This window comes from Heterocephalus glaber, unplaced genomic scaffold (genome assembly GCF_053883595.1).
Source record: "Heterocephalus glaber isolate CG9 unplaced genomic scaffold, H.glaber_assembly_v1.0 deba00001428, whole genome shotgun sequence".
NCBI lineage: Eukaryota > Metazoa > Chordata > Mammalia > Rodentia > Bathyergidae > Heterocephalus > Heterocephalus glaber.
The window spans coordinates 23,642,601-23,660,282 of record NW_028258293.1 but is presented as its reverse complement, the minus strand read 5'-3'; the positions used below and the strand labels follow the sequence as shown (position 1 = coordinate 23,660,282).

The following is a 17,682-nucleotide window of genomic DNA, read 5'->3' as shown; positions in this document are numbered from 1 at the left end:
TGCGTCTTTCTATCCCAGGGAAAGGCCTCATGAGAAATCCAAACGGAGAGAACAAACAAGAGCCCATGGAAGGAGACAATGATGGTGAAGACAGAAATAAGGCTACAGACCAGACAGAAGAGCAGAACGCAGAGCAATGGGAAAATGAGGAGGAGGAGGAAGAACAAGAGGAGAAAGAGAAAGAAGAGAAAGAGGAGAAAGAGAGTGAGACAGAGAATCAGGAGTCAAAATTAGTCTCTGAGACTCTGTCTCCGCCTCTTCTCTGCCTTAGTGTGCTCTCAGGCACTGACCCAGAGTTGGGTCCTCGGCTCCGGGAGGCAGCTGCCAGTGGTGAGAATGGGTCCCCATCACCATGCCCTTCGTGGTGCTCCCCCAAACCTGTGATCCCACAGGCTTCTTACACCACACTCTGAGCTCAGCTCCCATCTTTTTCCCCACTATGTTGAAGAATCTTTAGGGATTCTTATCAGAGAAGTGCCATCAGAGCCAGATCTTTGCAGGGAGGGCACACGGAGCCTGGCACTATGGGTTGGTTGTCCTTGTTTCCCTTCACAGGCCAGCCTGTGCTCCTGACGAACATGGAGCTGGGCCTAGGGTGCAAAGAACTTCAGTGGCTGCTGCAGCGGGAGCAGCTGAGTCCACCCCTCGTGCACCCTGGCTTCTGTCTCTATCTGAGCACTACCCTCCCCCTCCATGCCCTGGATAAAGGTGAGATCCAGAGGGTAAGTTGCCAGCCCCTTTGCGGACACAGTAGGCCCCCAGGGCTTCATTCAACCTAGCCCAGAGCAGGCTCAGAACTGTAGGAGGGAGCCACACTCCTGTCCACCCACCTCCTGGCTCTGCCAAGAGGAAGGAATTAAGCATATTTCTTGTGACCCCCAAGTGCTAGGTTGTGAACTGCTGAAAGGGCTGAATATCCTGGATCTGGGCCTAAACATGGAAATACTAGAAAACCAGACGCTACATGAAGTCATGTACAGAGAGTGTCCTGAGCTTGAGATCCATTGGGAGGACCTAAAGATCAGAGCCCTGGATGCCTGCGAAGCCCTGGAGGCTGCTGAGGTACTTGGGAGGCCCAAACTATGGGAGACGATGAGCACTGGAAGGGCCCAGGTAGAGAGGTAGAGATGAGTGTAGATGTTTGGATATCGTAAGGAAGAGCCAGATCCATCCAAAAAATTACTATATGCGGGAACAGTTGCTGATGATGCTGCTGTTCCAGAACCCAGAGCATCAGAAACCAGCCAAGTTTCTACGGGACGTTGTGCAAGTCCAGGCAAAGATCTGTCAGATGCAGGCCCATTGTGAGGAACTAAAAGAACAGAAGCTGCAAGAGGTGGTATTGTGGGTACCCTACCAGCAGGTGGTTTGGCATGCAATGGCCATAGTAAAGGCCCTAAGCCCACTACAGAACTTGCTGCCCTTTTTCCATATGAGTGCAGAAAATTGGCTGGCAGCAACCAGGCAGGCTCTGGACAGCATGAAGCCGCATGATGTTCATCATAGGGACAACCTGGCCAGACATCTGCTGCAGCTGAAAACACACCTGACCCGCCAGCTGCTGGGCAGCACCTTCACTGCACTAGGACTAACCCAAGTACCCTTGGTGGGTGCCTTGGGTGCTTTGGCTCTGCTGCAAGTGACAGAGAAAGTACCAAAGCTGGAGAGGCTGGCACTATGGCCTGGACTGGCAGCCTCTCCCAGCACAAGCCACCAAAAGCCAGACCCAGGTGTGGTTTGGCCAGATTGGCTTACGCCAGAAACCTGGCATGAATGTGGGACTTTAGAACTCCTGCCTCCATTTGTTGGGCTTTGTGCATCCCTGGTAAACCATTCCAGTGTATGGCAGGATTACCTGTCACTGTCATCCGCAGTGCTGGGCCCTGCACCTGGGCCCAGCTCTGAACCACTCAGCGTCCTCCAGAAGTTGATCCTGTGGCGTGTGCTTCGACCGGAGTGCCTAGCAGGTGCCCTAGCAGACCTCACCACCAGCGTCCTGGGCCGGCCTCTGGATGAGAACCTGGGTAGCCCCACCTTGCCCTTTGAACTTAGTCAGGCTACTCAGCCCATACTGATCTTGTTGCCACCACCTGGCCACCCTACAGCCACCCTACATCCTCTCACTGTCACCCAGAAAATGGCTGCCGAGCATAAGCAGGTTTGAACCTATCTCTTGGCCACAGAGTGACTGGGACCCTATGGGGTAGGATAGGGTGTGGGGACACCCCCCCCCCCGCCCCTGGCATTCTTATAGGTCTTTGTGGATTACAGAGTTACTTTGGGGGTTGTTTTGACATTACTCTGAAATCACTTGGGTCACCCAAGGATCACTTAGAGTCACTGCCATGTTTCTACTGGTCCCCAGGGGCAAAAGCATCTGCAGATGATAGCCCTGGGCTCGGAAGCCTGGAACCCGGTCTCAGATGTGGTCAGCACTCTACGCCAGGCTATGTCTGAGGGGCACTGGCTGGTGCTGGATAACTGTCATCTGATGTCCCACTGGCCAATGGAGCTACTGCAGCCCTTGCTGGGACTGTTGGGTGGAGCCAAAGGTGAGTGTGCTGCCCAGAGAGGATTCTAGTATCAGAACCTGCACTTGGCCTTGAGTTTGAACTCTCAGGTCTTATGACTGATCCTCTAGATCCAAGCCTGTCCCCTTGGCCTTGTGTCTGCATCCTGCTGTTCCAGTCCTAAGTGTGATGCCCAAACTTGTATCTGACCAATCATCTGAGGGCTGATCTCAGCCTCTTGTCATACCCTAGTAGTCTCGGACCTGGAACTGGAACAGCTTTCAGCTCAGCCCGAAAGCAGGAACATGGCCACTGTCCATAGAGATTTCCGTCTTTGGCTTATTGCATCTGCAGAGGCCAGTGCTTCTTTGCCAGGTGAGGACCATCCCCCTGTGTGCTCTCAATCCGGAGGAGCGGCAGGTAATGGTGGTGCACATCTGTAATCCCAGCACTAAGGAGCCTGAGGCAGGAGGACTGTTTTGAGTTCAAGGTCAGCCTGGGCTGCATAGTGAGATCAAGGCTGGCCTGAACTACATAGTGAGATCTTGTCTCAAAAAACAAAAACAAAACAAAACAAAACAACTGGAGGGGGGAAGTTAACCGTGTAGTGCTGACTCAGCACCCTCCTGTCTCCCCCCCGCCCCCCAGCTGTGCTGAGCCAGCATTCCATGCCTGTTTTCTGGAACCAGTCATTGGAGCTGGGTCACATCTTGATGCACAGTCTGGAGCTGGCCCAACAAGGAGTTCACATGCAGCCTCCTACCCAGGCACTGCCTCTGCTGCTCCTGCATGGCCTCCTGCTGCACCGGCAGCTCTATGGAATGAGGCTGCAGGCACACCGGGGGCACTGGTGAGCTACCCCCACCTGTGCTGTTGAGTCAGTCCCCAAGTATCTTCCCTTGCTGGGATGATGGAAACCAACTCATCTTGGGGAGTTTCAGTGTGAGGATAATGGGGAGGTCTCAGAAGGCTTCTCCAAGGACTCTGTGATCTCTCACTCTGAGTTGAGAAGGACAGAGGCAAATCACATAGTCTTCTAAACAGAGGGAACTAAGCTCAGCAGAAGGGAGACTTCAAAGTAGCTGAGGTGGACATGCAGGGAGTTGAGTGAGAAGGGGTGAGGCTCCTCACAAGGTGCGTTTAAGACCATGACAAATGGCCTGATGTTATCCTGAGAAAAGTGGGAAGCACTGAAGTGTTTTAAGTAGAACAAACGTGATCCTGTTGGTCTGTCGGAAAGATCATTTTGGCAGCAGTGTAGAGAATGGGCCAGAGGAGGCAGGACTGGGGGCAAGCAGAGCAGTTTTAGGAGGCTCTGGCAGTTCCAGGGAAGAGATCACAGTATGGGTGAGAGAGACGAAGTAGTGGGGATAGAGAATAAATACTGTATGGGGGGAGGAAGGAATCAAGGGAGACTCCTAGGTTTCTGCCTTAGCTGGGATGGCTCCTACCTCTCGCTGGGATAGGAGACGGAATAGGTTTCAAGTAGAAACATGATGGTTTCACTTGAAAGCAAGTTATATTTGAGGGGCCATAAGGCAATCACTAGTGAGCCCTCGTGAACCTGGAGCTCAGCTCGAGAGAGGCGGTATTTGAAACCCTACTTTCTGTTCCTCTCCCTCAGGAGTCATCTGACCCTGACCCAGGCCCTTGCGACCCAAGAGCAGCTGTGGGCCAGTCTTACCAATCCCGGCACTGCCATGCAAGAGCTGGCTGGTGAGCCCCTTCCTGCCCCCATGCACCCATCAGCTCCAGGAGAGCCTGGGAAAGGGTGGGGGTGGGAGTTTTACGATCAAGACATAACGCACAACTTTGGTTTAGGTGGGTGGTAGAAACCATGGAGGGGCATAGACCTGAGGGGTTCTGATCTCATCCTCAGCTTCTGTTTTCTATGGGGGATCTCTGGGGGATACCAAGGACAGAGAGGCCCTGACTAGCCTCACCCAAGCCTGCTTGTGCTTCAGCTGCCCGAGCTGAGTCCGACCACACACACCTCAGTATCTGCTGGCCACCCTGATGCCCAGCCCAGGTAAGTAGCCAGAAGGTACCTGTTGGGGAGGGCAACAGTGAAGTGCAATGCCACCTCCATAGAAGTGTGGACATCCGTGCCAATAAAAGTATATGAGGGGCTATATACAACACTTGTGGGGGGTGGCGTAAAGGATCAAGGGAAGGCCTGCATTCTGCCGTCTCCACTCCAAGAGCTGGGGAAGCTGGATGCCATGGCAGAGTGCAAGGCCCAGATGCACCTACTGCCCACACCGTCTGAGCCCCAGATCTGTGGACTGAGTGAGGGCCCGCAGGCCTGGCTGTTGCGGCGCCAGAGTCGTGCTCTCCTGAGCGTGTTCCAGCGGAGTTCAAGCACGTGGGTTCCTGCAGCTCGCAGGGGCGCCGGGCGCTCGGAAAGGCGGCTGCGGCAGCGCCTAGTGCAAGTCAAGCAGAAGTTGGAGTCATTGCAGGCCCTGCTCAACAACCACACTCGCCGAGACCAGTCTTGGGCGGTGCGGGGCCGCAGTACCAGGCAGCCTCTGGAGGACTTCCTAGAGACCGAAGCGTTGGAACTGAGTCAGCTGGTGGGTGTGCTGCAGCGTGACCTTGACTGCCAGCTTCGGCAGCTGAAGGGCGAACCCCCGTGCCTCTCCCGCAGCTGTTGGTTAGTTACCTGGGCTCGAACGCAGGGACTGAAGTATCAGAGCGCGTCTTTCACCTGTCAGCCTTCCGCCACCCGCGCCGCCTGCTGCTAGCACTGCGTTGGGAGGCTGCCCTGGAGCAGCGTGCGTCCAGCTCGAAATTTCCTGGCAGCCAAGGCACCAGCTCCTGTCATATCCCGCATAAAAGCCGGGAACTAAGCAGCAGCCCTCTGCACCTCCAGGTATCGTAGCGTTGCCCCTCCTGTTCCCCATGACGCCCCCTCAGAGTCCTTGATTACACCTCATCCTGCTCCTCAGTAATGCGATTTCTGATCTCACTCTGCCTCGACCTCCACCTTCCACTCCCCACGCCCCATCTTCACAGCCTTGTCTAACCGGCTTCTGGCCCTCTAGGTGGAAAATAGCCCAAACCCCATGGTTCCAGAGAGGGGGCTGCTGCTGACAGGGCTGCTGCTGACAGGGCTGCAGCTTCTGCGTGCTGAGTGGGACCCGGTAGCGGGGGCCTTGCAGGACAGCGCTTCCAGCCAACCCAGCCCTCTGCCTCCTGTCAGCGTTAGCGCGAGCGTCCAGTGCACCAGTGCCCCACGGAGCGGGGACGGCCTGGCTGTGTACTCCTGTCTTGTGTACGCGGCAGGGCCCCTCGGCACCACTAAGCTGCACAGCAGGAATATCGTGATGCATATTCCCCTACCCACGAAACTTAGCCTCGCCACCTGTATCCAGCGCAGGGTCCATGTGTGCAGCCCACCCTTGCCCTGAGCTCTCTACCAAAAATAAAATCGTTGTGATCCCATGAATGATTTATGGAATTTGGAAAGAGAATGAGGCACGCACAGAAGGCAAAATATCACACACACAAAAAATATATTGTGCACAAATGAGGAAAGGTGTTTTCGCATGAAGAAGGGGCAAGTGCCTGGCAACTAGGGAGAGGAGAGGGGTACATTTCAGAAGGTGGCTGGTGTGAGTCATCTAAGGGACCAGGCAGATTTGGCAATGGCTAACACACGGAATCCTGAATCCATTCCCAGCTCTCTACTGTGGCCTCAGAACATGCACTCAATCCTCAAGGGATATTTTTGAAGGGAGAACATTAAAACTCAAAATGCTTTCTTAGGACATTTAGTGTTATTATTGGCAATGTTCCATTCCAGCCCTAACACTCACACACATCATCACCTATGATGGATTCTCTAAATGAGTTCTATATACAAAAAACAAAAGCTAAATAAGAGGGAAAAGGTCATGGTGGTGCAGGCCTGTAATCCCAGCACTCGGCAGGCTGAGGCCAGCAGGGCTATATAGTTAGACCCTGTCTCAAACAAAACAAAACAAAACAAAAAAACAACAAAAAACAAAAGGAAAAATCAGAACGTCCTGTGTTCAAAAATTATTTATTCAGCACTCATCCACACCAGGTGTTCTTCCGGGCAATGATGAGGCTGTTCTAATTAAAGGCAACAGGCAATATAAGGTTGATACAAATATGTAATTTTGATGATTTTGGAATGCTATAATTAAAACCAAATAGGCTATCAAGTGACAAAAGGGGAGTACTTAATAGAACGATCAAGGAGGTCTTCCTGAATACTGAGATACTTGAAGATAGAGAAGGAATATTCAGGTAGAGGTCTCAGTAGGTGCACATGTCTTGAGGCAGCAGCAACCACGGAGTATTCAAGGACCCAAAGATAGCTAGGTCCACTTCAAGGTGAGCAAGGAGTGGAATAATCCAAAATGTCAGAAAGGGGTTGATCACATGGTCATGGTAATGAGCTCATATTTTTCAAAAGCATAGTGAAAACCTAGAGTAGTAGGTAGGAGATGTCATGCTGATTTACGCTTTTCAAAGATCACTCTGGCTGCTCTTGGGTGGATGGATGGTAGTAAAGCCAGAGTGGCAGGGAGGAAGATCTGTATGGGCCCAACTGAGGTAATTCGAGTAAGAGATGATGGGGCTTGGACTGTGTTAACAGTGGAGATGGGGGATGGACTGATTTGAGAAATATTCTGGAGGAAAGCCAGCAGGACTGATGGATTGGATGTGGGCAGTGAAGAGGAAGATGACTCCTGGGTTTGAGGCTTGAGCAGCTAGGTAGGTCATGATGTTATTAACTAAGAGAATTTGAGGATGAAGAAGTTGGAGGTAAGTCATTACTAGTTGCATGATTACATACTATCCCAGGGCAAGCCTGTCAGATTAGAGTATGGCAGAGCTAAACGTCTCAACCACCAAACCTTACTAGGTACAAATTAGTTTCCTTGCTGGAGATACAGTTCAGTAGTAAAAGCCAAGTGTGGTGGTGCACACCTGTAATCCCAGCACTAGGGACGCTGAGGCAGGAGGACTACAGAGTTCAAGGACAACCAAGGCTACATAGTGAGTTCAGGGCCAGCCTGAACTACAAAGAGAGACCCTGCCTCAAAAAACAACAAAAAAAAGTTCAGTAGTAAAGCACTTGCCTCACATGTAACTGGTTCTGGGGATGGAACCCAGGACAACACACACACACACACACACACGCGCGCGCGCGCGCACACATTAATTCCATTGATGTATGACTAGGTTCCAGCTCCAGAGTGGGAGGAAATGAACAGATGTTGTGTACTGAGCATCATTTTTCATATTTTCACAAAGAGTAACTCATAGTTGACTGTGGTACCACTGATATCCTTTAACCAGAGTAGAAAGGCAAAAGCTCCCATTTTCCATTTCCTTTTACATAGCCAACTAGAGGGATGGCCGTTCCTTCAAAAGAGAAATTAACAATACTAAAAAAAATCCTTTGGAGCCTCACGTGGTGGTATATGCCTATAATCTCAGCACTCTGGGAGGGTCAGACAGGAGGATTGAGGCCAGCCTAAAATTTAGCACACTTCAAAGTTTTATTTTTTCTTTAAGGCTGGGGATGTAGCTTAGTGCAAAGGCCCTGGGTTCAATCCCTGGTATGTATGTATGCATTTATGCATAAATAAATTTTTAAGAGAAAAAAAGGAAAAATATCTAGCTTCTTTCACTATACAGTGGAAGGGAAGATTTGTGGGCAAAATCAGTAACTGAGGAATGATAAATTGTATATGTTCACATTTGTGAGAAAATCTGTGATTCTGCTCTGATACCTACACGAATAAACTAACGACCAAAATTCTCATTGACTAGTGTTCTGTAGCTCACCTAAAACTCACTTATTTTTGTAGGTTTATGGTCTAATTTGAAATCTTCATTCAGAAATTAAACAGGGAAATGTCTGAAATAGAAAAGTGCCAGTTTCGCCTACTAATGCCGAGGGCCTAGTATCTAAAAGGTATTATTATTGTTATATTTAACAGATGTGAAAACTGAGACACAAATTCAGTAAATTCTCCAAGGTCCCACAGAAAATGGTAGTTTTTAAGTCCAGGAATTTGTCTCTAGAATCTATTATCTCTACAGCGTTCCGCTGCCTTTGCCATATCCAATGTTGGAGAGATAAGTGGAAAACAAGACTCCTCATGCAGTGCTGGTAGAGCACAGTGGTGAAGCTATTCTGGGTGTGGGGGTGGGGATCTGCCATCACTTAGTAAAATTAATTAAATATACTATGTTCTAGCAACTCCACTCCTGGGATTGTGTCTCAGAGGGTCACACACAAACCAAGTTGGCAAGTATTCTCTACTTGTTTTCTAAAATAGTGTATGACAACAAAAAATATTTTGTGCAGGACTGATACTTTCTTCATTAAAGGGTGGACAGAATTTGCTAGTAATGCCACTGGGGCCTGAAGTTTTGTGTTTTGTTTTTGTAGGGGGTGGGCAGGTTTAATTACAAATTCTACTTCTTCAGTAGATATGAGGCTATCAGGTTTTTTACTTCTTTCTCAGTTGTGGCAATTAAAAAAATTTCTTATTATATGAAATCTAAGTGGGCCCAGTATGGTGTTGCATACCTTTAAGACCCAGAGGCTGAAGGTAGGAAGCAAGCCTGGGGAACTTAGTGAGACCCCCATCTTAAAACAAAGAGGGCTAGGGCTGTTGCTCAGAGCTGGAGTGTCTGCCTCATCCATGATACCCTGGGTTCAACCCCCAGTAGTGACCCCCGCCAAAAGCAAATCTAAATGAATTTATTATCCTTTTAATATCTGTAGTATCTATAGGGATATCCCCTATTTCATTTCTATAATTGGTCTTTTTTTCTTGATAAGTCTAACTAGAAGAGTTTCAACTTTAGTTTCAAAATGTCAGCTTTTGTTTTCGCTGATTTTCCTATTCTTTCTCTAGTGATTATTTCACTGCTTTCAATTACCTTTTTAAATTTTCTTCCTTTTTTTGGTACCCAGGGATTAGACTTGGGACCTTGCGCTTGTGAGGCAGGCAGCAGAACCACTGAACTAAATCCCTGGCCCCTTTCTTCCTGTTATTTACTTTTAATTTTCTCAATGTGGAAATGTAAGACTATGTTGATTTTAGGTGTTTCTTATTTTCTATAAGTGTATTTAAATTTCTAAGGACTGCTGTAGCTACCATCTTACAATTTTTGATGTTATATTTTCATTTAAAATTTATTTTCTACTTTCGTTTGTTTCCTTTGCCTGATCCATTCATTTGTTGTTGTTTTGGAGACAAGGTCTCAGATACCAAAGGTGAGAGATTTTCCCTCAAATGACTTAGGAAGATCCTTGCTCAAACTGGATTCCACAGGGACAGAGGAAAGGTCAGGGTCATGGCCTAGTCAAGTAATGGGCTCAGTGGAACTTAGCTGAAGTTTTGGTAAAGATCTGACCAGAAGGGATCCAATGGAGGTCCCATGAAGAGGAGATAGGGTCTTCAATTCGCTCTCCCCTCAGAAGTCATAGACTCTTGTCACAGAAAAAGAATTTCAGGACACATTTGTGAGAGGCATAGGCAGAGTTAAAGAAATAAATTCTCAAAGAGAAAACAGTATAGGCGCTTAAGACAGATGCATTATGATCTTGGGTTGGAGACATATATATATATATGGTCTTTGAAGTAACTTTCAATATGGGTGATATAAGATGCTTTGCCTAAAAACATTCTTTGAACCATTTGAATCTGTCTCTTCATCTTAAGATCAGGTTGCTGTCCTTTATCAACTTATAGTATCTTTACTATAGACTTATAGTATCTTTAAGAGATGTGGAGCCAACACCTGTAATCCCAGCATTTGGGAGGCAGAGGCAGGAGTATCAGATAGCATTCAAGGCTAGCCTGGACTACATAGTGAATTCAAGCCCAGGCTGGACTACACAGCAAGACCCTGTCTCAAAAAAACCCAAACAAACAAATAAACAGAGATTTGGATGTGATAGGCCTGGAAGAAAACCAAACAAGCTGAGGGGGTTCAGATATGGATCACTCTGGGTAACTGTGTCCTAAAGTTGCAATTACTTTTAGAAGTACAGACTTAAAAGTATGATTTTACTTGTGTCCTTTTTACCTATCTTTATTTTTTCTATTCTACCTCAAAAGGACAAAACAGTTGTCAGTGTTACTAAAATACTTTTTAATATTCATCTTAACTCTTTTATTATTTTTTTATATTCTCTATTATTCTTATCTATTATCTATTTGGATTGTTTTAGTTGTTGCCTTACTGATTACACTATAAAGCTTTAATTCATTCTAGTTCATTTAGGGGTCCCAAAAATTATTTTAGGTGGGCCGGAGATTTAGCTCAGTGGTTTCGCCACCTGCAGCGCAAGCACAAGGACCTGAGTTTGATCCCCAGTACCAAAAAAAAAAAAAAATTATTTTAGGTAAAACTGCAATAATTAGAGTTTCACTAAGCCCCCTTCAACCCTTTGAGCTTTTGCTATATACAGCAATATATATTACAAACCCAATATATATGATAAGCATTTTTATTTAAAGTCGTATCTTTTAAAGAAATAAAATATATTTAGAGAAACTCTTACATTTATCCACATACTTACCATTTCTGGTGCTGCCTTTTCTGTGGATCTGAGTTATCATCTGGTATCATTTTTCCTTAGCCAAAAGAACTCATTTTTGTTTGTTTGTTATCCCTGTCCCAGCACCTTGAAATGTCTTTATTTTGCTTTCACATTTAGTTTGAATATAGGGAACTAATCTGCCTGATTTGGACTTCTAGATTAACCATTTTTAAAAACCACTCTGAATATGCCGTTCCGATGTCATCTGTCCTCCACTTTGAATGAGAAGTCTGCTTTTAATGATGTCTTTGTCCCTGTGTCTTTTTTCCCACAGTGCTTTCTCTTATTTTTATGTCTCTTATACAATGTTCTCTCAGCAATTTTTTTTTTTTGAGACAAGGTCTTGCTATGCAGTTCAGGCTGACCTCGAACTTGTGATGATGATCCTCCTGCCTCAGCCTCCCAAGTGCTGGGATTATAGGCATGCATTACCTGGCTTTTCTCAGCAACTTGATTGTGATATTCCCAGGTGTGATTTCCTTTCCATTATTTATTTTGCTTGGAATTCACAGATTCTTGAACCATTAAGTTCATGTTTTTCAAGAATACTGAAATTTAGGCATTACAGGGTCTTTCTCTCTTGGCCTTCTTCATACAGACATGTTGGATCAATTAATATTGTCCCAAGGAGGTGAATATTAACGATATAAGGTCAGAGAGGTAACACATAATATAAGTCCTTATAAAGTAAGGACTGTGGTACTATGAGTGAGATGGGAAGTTATTAGAACATTTGGAAAAGAGGGAAAGTGAATTATAGGGTTATAGGTATATATAGCAACATAAATCTTAAGGCACTGTGTTAAATGAGAATAACTTATACCAAAATATTTACAGAAATTCATGAGCACAGATGCAAAAGTCTTAATACAAAATATTATCACACTGATTTCAGCAATACATAAAAAGGGTAAGAACAAACTAACTTGATTTTCTTCCCAGAATGCAAGGTTTAGTTCATATAAGAAAATAAACCTATTACTTGCTTTATTAATGGGGTAAAAGAAATTATATGAGCCATGCCTGGTGGTTTCATGAATATATTCTCAGCAGTCTGCGAAGTTGTGGCAGGAGGTTCACAAGATCAAATCCAGCCTTAACTTAGTGACTTAGGAAGACTCTGTTTGGAAAAAAAAAAGAGGGTCCGGGGATGTAGCTATAATCCTAGCACTCGGGAAGCTGAGGCAGGAGGACTGCTGTGAGTCTGAGGCCAGCCTGGGCTACATAGTGAGTTCAAGGCCAGCCTGGAATACAAATGAGACCCTGTCTCAAAAACAACAATAACAAAAATAAATTTTAAAAAGGAAAGAAAAAGAAAATTATATCTCACTCATAGGAAGTCCAAACCAGGTGTTCCTAATTAGTGGCTAAGTCTCTTTTAAGTGCGCTCATGGAACTGGGGTCTTTCTACCTTTTAGCTCTCAAGATCATATGCTCAAATGCCTCAAGCTGGCCAAAGTGGATACAGCTTTGGAAACTATGCACAGGGAAATTTAAAGATCCAAGTCTTGCAGTTTCATTACTCTCTACTTTGCTAGACTCACATGTCCATACTTAGTTATGAGAGAAGCTGGAAAATATAGTCCAAATGCATTGTGGGGGACAAAAGAGGAACTGATTTGGAGCCATATGAATATAGAGACTGGCACCAGGGCATGGATAAAACATCAGGAGCTGGCTGGGCTGTACTTCCACTGTTTGGCAGTACAAACACATAAGTTTGCCGTGGATTTTTTGAAATGCAGTCTTGAGCATGTTTAGGAACTGTTCTTAGAAAGGCTGCCTGCTTATTGCACAGGTCCGCACGAGGAGCTCCAGAGGACCCCAGAACCCCACACAAGGGGAATTTAAATGCCTGTCAAACTTTAAAAGTTTGTCTCAGTAAAACATTGATGATGCAATAATCACCTAAGTTTAGTCTTTCCTTCTCTATTGTGACCTCTCCCATTCCAATCTTAGAACCAGCAGAGAAGGTAAAGAATGAGTGAGACAGAATTGGAAAAAACAATCCTGAAATTCATTTTGAACCAGAAGACACCTAGAATAGGAAAGGCAATTCTGGGAAACAAAGGCAAGGCTAGGGGCATCGCAATCCCTGACTTGAAATTATACTACAGAGCTATTGTGATAAAAACAGCCTGGTACTGGCAAGAAAATACACTTAAAGATCAATGAAACAGATTAGAAGACATAGAAACAACCCCAAACACACTCAGCCACCTTATCTTTCAGAAAGGGGTCAAACACGTCCACTGAAAGAAGAATAGCCTCTTTAATAAGTGCTGCTGGAAAAACTGGCTTTCTATACACTGAAGACTAAAACTAGACCCATGTCTCTCACCATGCACCAAATTAAAATAAAAATGGATCAAAGATCTAAATATTAAAACAGAAACAATAAAACTGCCAGAAGAGAGAATAGGGAGAACTCTTAAGGACATAGGGATGGGCAAAGACTTCATGAACAAAACCCAAACTACATGGGAAATAATACAAAGAATCAACAACTAGGATCTCACACTATTAAAAAGCTTTTGCACTGCAAAAGAAATCACCAACAGAGTGAAGAGACAATCCACAGAGTGGGAAAAAAATCCTAGTGAGTAGTACCTCAGACAAAGGACTAACATCTAGAACATACAAAGAACTGAAAAAAATCAGACCCCTCAAATTTAAAGACTCAATCCAAAAGGGCATCTGAAATGAATAATTTCTCAGATGAAGAATTACAAATGGCAAATAAATACATGAAGAAATGTTCAACATCATTGGTCATCTGAGAGATGCAAATTAAGACAATGCTGAGATTCCAACTCACTCCAGAAAAAATGGCTAATATTAAGAAATCAACCAACAACAAATACTGCAGGGATGTGGGGAAAAAGGAACTCTTCTCTATTGTTGGTGGGAGTGCAGACCGGTGCAACCACTGTGGAGATTCCTCAAAAAAGTAGGATTAGAGGTCCCATTTGACTCAGCTATTCCTCTTCTGAGTAATTTCCCAAAAGAACTAAAAGCATCATACCACAGTGATATATGCACAGCCATGTTTAAGGCAACACAGTTTGTAATAGCTAAATCTTGGAAACAACCCAAATGCCCATCAACTGATGAATGGATAAAGATGTAGTTTTTCTATACAATGGAGTACTACTCAGCCATAAAGAAGGATAAACTTGAGACATTTATAGCTAAATGGATGCACCTTGAAGCTATACTCTTCAGTGAAACAAACCAGACACATATGTGTAAATATCACATTGTCTCCCTGGTATAAGAAAGTAAAAATGTAAATAAGGACCAAAATGTATAACAGACAATGTGAAATAAGAAAAAAACCATTCAATAGGAAAGGGGAACTAGAGAGGAGGGATGAGGAAAAGAAGGAAAGAAAAAGAAAAAAATGAGAAAAAGGAGGAAAAAATGAAAACGGGGCTTTGGTAAATAAGGAAAGGGAAGAGAGGTTGAAGGGAGGGGAGGAATAGGGAAAAAAAGGAATCAAGATACATCATGTAAAGGTAGAAATTCCCTATGATGAATTTGATCATTATGTAAATGTAAACTGTACCAATAAAATTAAAAATGATTTAAAAAATGCAAAATACAATACTCATGAGAATGTGGGGAAAAGGGAACCCTTCCACACTGCTGGTGGGAACATAAATTAGAACAGCCAGTACAGAAATCAGTATGAAAGTTCCTCAAAATAACTAAAAATAGAGCTGCCATTTAATCCAGCTATATCCCAAGGAATTTAAGCCAGTATATCACAGAGATACCTGCATACCTATATTAACTGGGACATAATATACAATAGCCAAGATATGGAACCGACATAAATCCCCATTAACAAGCAAATGGATAGGGCCGGGGATTTAGCTCAGTGGTTCTACTCCCTGCCTCGCAAGCGGAAGGTCCTGAGTTCAATACCCCGTACCAAAAAAAAAAAAAAACAAACAAGCAGATGGATAAAGAAAATGCAACATAACAAAGTGCTGAGTCAGCCATTTAAAAAGTGAAACTGCGTCATTTGCAGATAAATGGATGGATCATGTTATGTGAGATAAACCAGTCAAGACATTAAAAAAAAATAGTGAGAAATCATGTTCCTCCAGCCCTGAGCTGAAGAAAGAGCGATTTTGAACTGGATGAGTTGCTGACAGGTTGCTGAGATGTAGGAAGGAACGAGGCAGGATTTGAAGTGTTAATATTTCAGACTGGCTTATCGTCTTAGAATACTAGAACATATTTATACCAAGAGTACTACCAATGTAGGGGCCCTTGAAGTGAAACCAGAAAGATATGTAGGATCTTTGGCAATCTGTGAGACTCCCAAGCAATCTAGTAACACGTAGGGTGCCTTGCTTAACCAAGAACACATCTATGAGACTCAAGAGACCAAAAGAAACAAAAAGGACCTAATTCTTAACAGTCTTTTTGGAGATAGGGTGTAGCCTCAAACTCTCTATCTTTCTGCTTCAGCCTCCCAAGTGGTGGGATGACAGGTATGCACAATACCTGGCTGTAAGGCTTTTTTTTTTGGTGGTGATGATACTGGTGGTACTGGGTATTGAACCCAGGGCCTTTCAACTGAGCTACATCCTTAGCCCTGTTTTCTATTTTGAGACAGGGACTTGCTAAGTCATTCAGGGTGGGCTCAAATTTACATTCTTCCTGCCTTGGCTTCCCAGAGTGCTAGGATTATAGGCATGTGGCCCCATGCCAGGCTTAAGGTATTTGTTTGTGTTCTGAGACAGTGCCTTGGTATGTAGTTCAAGCTGGCCTCAAACTTGCAGCGATCCTCCTGCTTCAGCCTTCCGAGTGCTAGGATTACAGGTGTGTGCCCTCACACCCAGAAAGTATTCTTTAGTGGGATTCTTTTGGTCACAATCAAAATGACTGATAAAATACTTCAATTTTCTGATGTGAGCATGTTTTCCTCCACTTTAAAATTCACAAGGCAAGCAGAAAGTGTGAACATCTGGCAAGATAATTACATGTTTAAATCATCTTGAAGGCAGGAAACAAAAGAGGGTTTTGTGGTTAAGAGTAAGGTAGATAAATGCTTCTAAAAGATATATCCAGGATATATAATGCTAACTGTTGTAACACCTCCAAACTCATTAGTCAAATGTAGTAGAGGTTTGCTTCTTGTTCAAAGTCCAATGTAGATGTTCCTGGTCAAGGAGCTCTTCTCCAGTATAATTCATGTATCCAAACTTCTATGTTATGATTCTGTTACCTTAAAAACATGTGCTTTAAGATCACCTTGGTAGAGGGCTGGGGATTTAGCTCAGTGGTTCTGCCACCTGCCTTGCAAGTGCAAGGACCTGAGTTCGATCCCCAGTACCCCCCAAAACAAAAACAATAAATATACCAGCCAATCTACTTCTGAGACACCTCTAAAATAAAACCTACAGGATTTATACCTTGGGCCGGGGATTTAGCTCAGTGGTTTTGCCACCTGCTGCGCAACTGCAAGGACCTGAGTTCAATCCCCTGTACCAAAAAAAAAAAGATCACCTTGGTAGGTACAGTAGGGAATGGAAGAATATAGAAAATGCTCCTTTACCCTTTAGCTGCCTTTGTCTAGAGAGTATTGTAACTTCATTTCTCTCTTTTCACTGGTGAGATCTACTCACACAGCCCTGCCTAGATGCATGGAGCTAGGACATCTAGTTTACCCGGGTGTCCAGAAAGAGTTACATTCTGATGAGTATCTAGTTGGTTTCTTCTATAGAAAAAAAAAATGCTATTAGTGTGGAGATGTGGAAGATGAAAATAAGTTCATCAGGGAAAGAGTATTCTAGCCAGACTCAGCAGCATGTAACAGACCCTGCAGCAGGCTTGGGATGTGTGAGAAACGCATAGAAAGCTTGTGTGGCCCAAGTTCTGAGAAAGGGGAGGCATGGGTTAGGATGCAGGTGGGAAGCAAAGCCTGGGCAAGATCACACAGGGCCTGGGAAGGAGTCTGTCTTTTGTGCTTGGTGCAGTGAGAATCCATTGAAAGATTTTTACACAGAGAAGTTACATAATCTGATTTACATTTTTTAAAAAATCACTTGGCTGTGGGGAAAATAAATTGCTTTGGAGAACAGAAGCAATCAGACCAGGAAGACAGTTACTTCAGTAGTCAAATGTCCTAGAACCAGGTGGTTGGTCAGAGAAGCCACCTGGGAAGGAGGACAACCTGGAAATGAAAGGCTCTAATTACAAGTCTGTCCGAGAAAAGCTACAGAGCTTCTGTGCCATTACATAACTGGTGAGTGTTTGGAGCTGAGCGGTCTCTGCCAAGAGTATGCCATATCTTTTGGAACTGTGTTCCCTTAGGACTGTATTACTGGAACAAAAGAGCAGACCAGTAACTGCAGAAGGACAAACTGTGTACTTGGAGACTCTAAAAAGAGATGCTGAACAAGCACAAGGCAAAGACTGACACCCAACCCCAACTCTTCCTGTCTCGCACCACCCCTGCAAACTTTATTTGTATTATACTCGTTCCCTGTTGGAGAAAAGCTGCAGCAAGCCTGTGACACTCTCAGACAGACACAATCTCAGGTCATTTAGAAT

At 44.8% G+C, this 17,682-nt stretch overlaps 1 protein-coding gene across 1 annotated transcript in view; it reads left to right on the top strand.

The window, feature by feature from the left end:
- Dnhd1 (dynein heavy chain domain 1) overlaps positions 1-6,339 on the top strand; it is a 67,142-nt gene extending 60,803 nt beyond the window's left edge. The window contains 12 exon segments of the mRNA XM_013064939.3: positions 19-330; positions 556-708; positions 884-1,062; positions 1,199-2,158; positions 2,366-2,552; positions 2,763-2,885; positions 3,159-3,360; positions 4,135-4,226; positions 4,390-4,539; positions 4,713-5,165; positions 5,168-5,382; positions 5,555-6,339. Of these exon segments, the coding sequence (XP_012920393.2) occupies positions 19-330; positions 556-708; positions 884-1,062; positions 1,199-2,158; positions 2,366-2,552; positions 2,763-2,885; positions 3,159-3,360; positions 4,135-4,226; positions 4,390-4,539; positions 4,713-5,165; positions 5,168-5,382; positions 5,555-5,920 (3,392 nt within the window). The 3' untranslated portion in view covers positions 5,921-6,339.
- Positions 6,340-17,682: the final 11,343 nt, after the last annotated feature.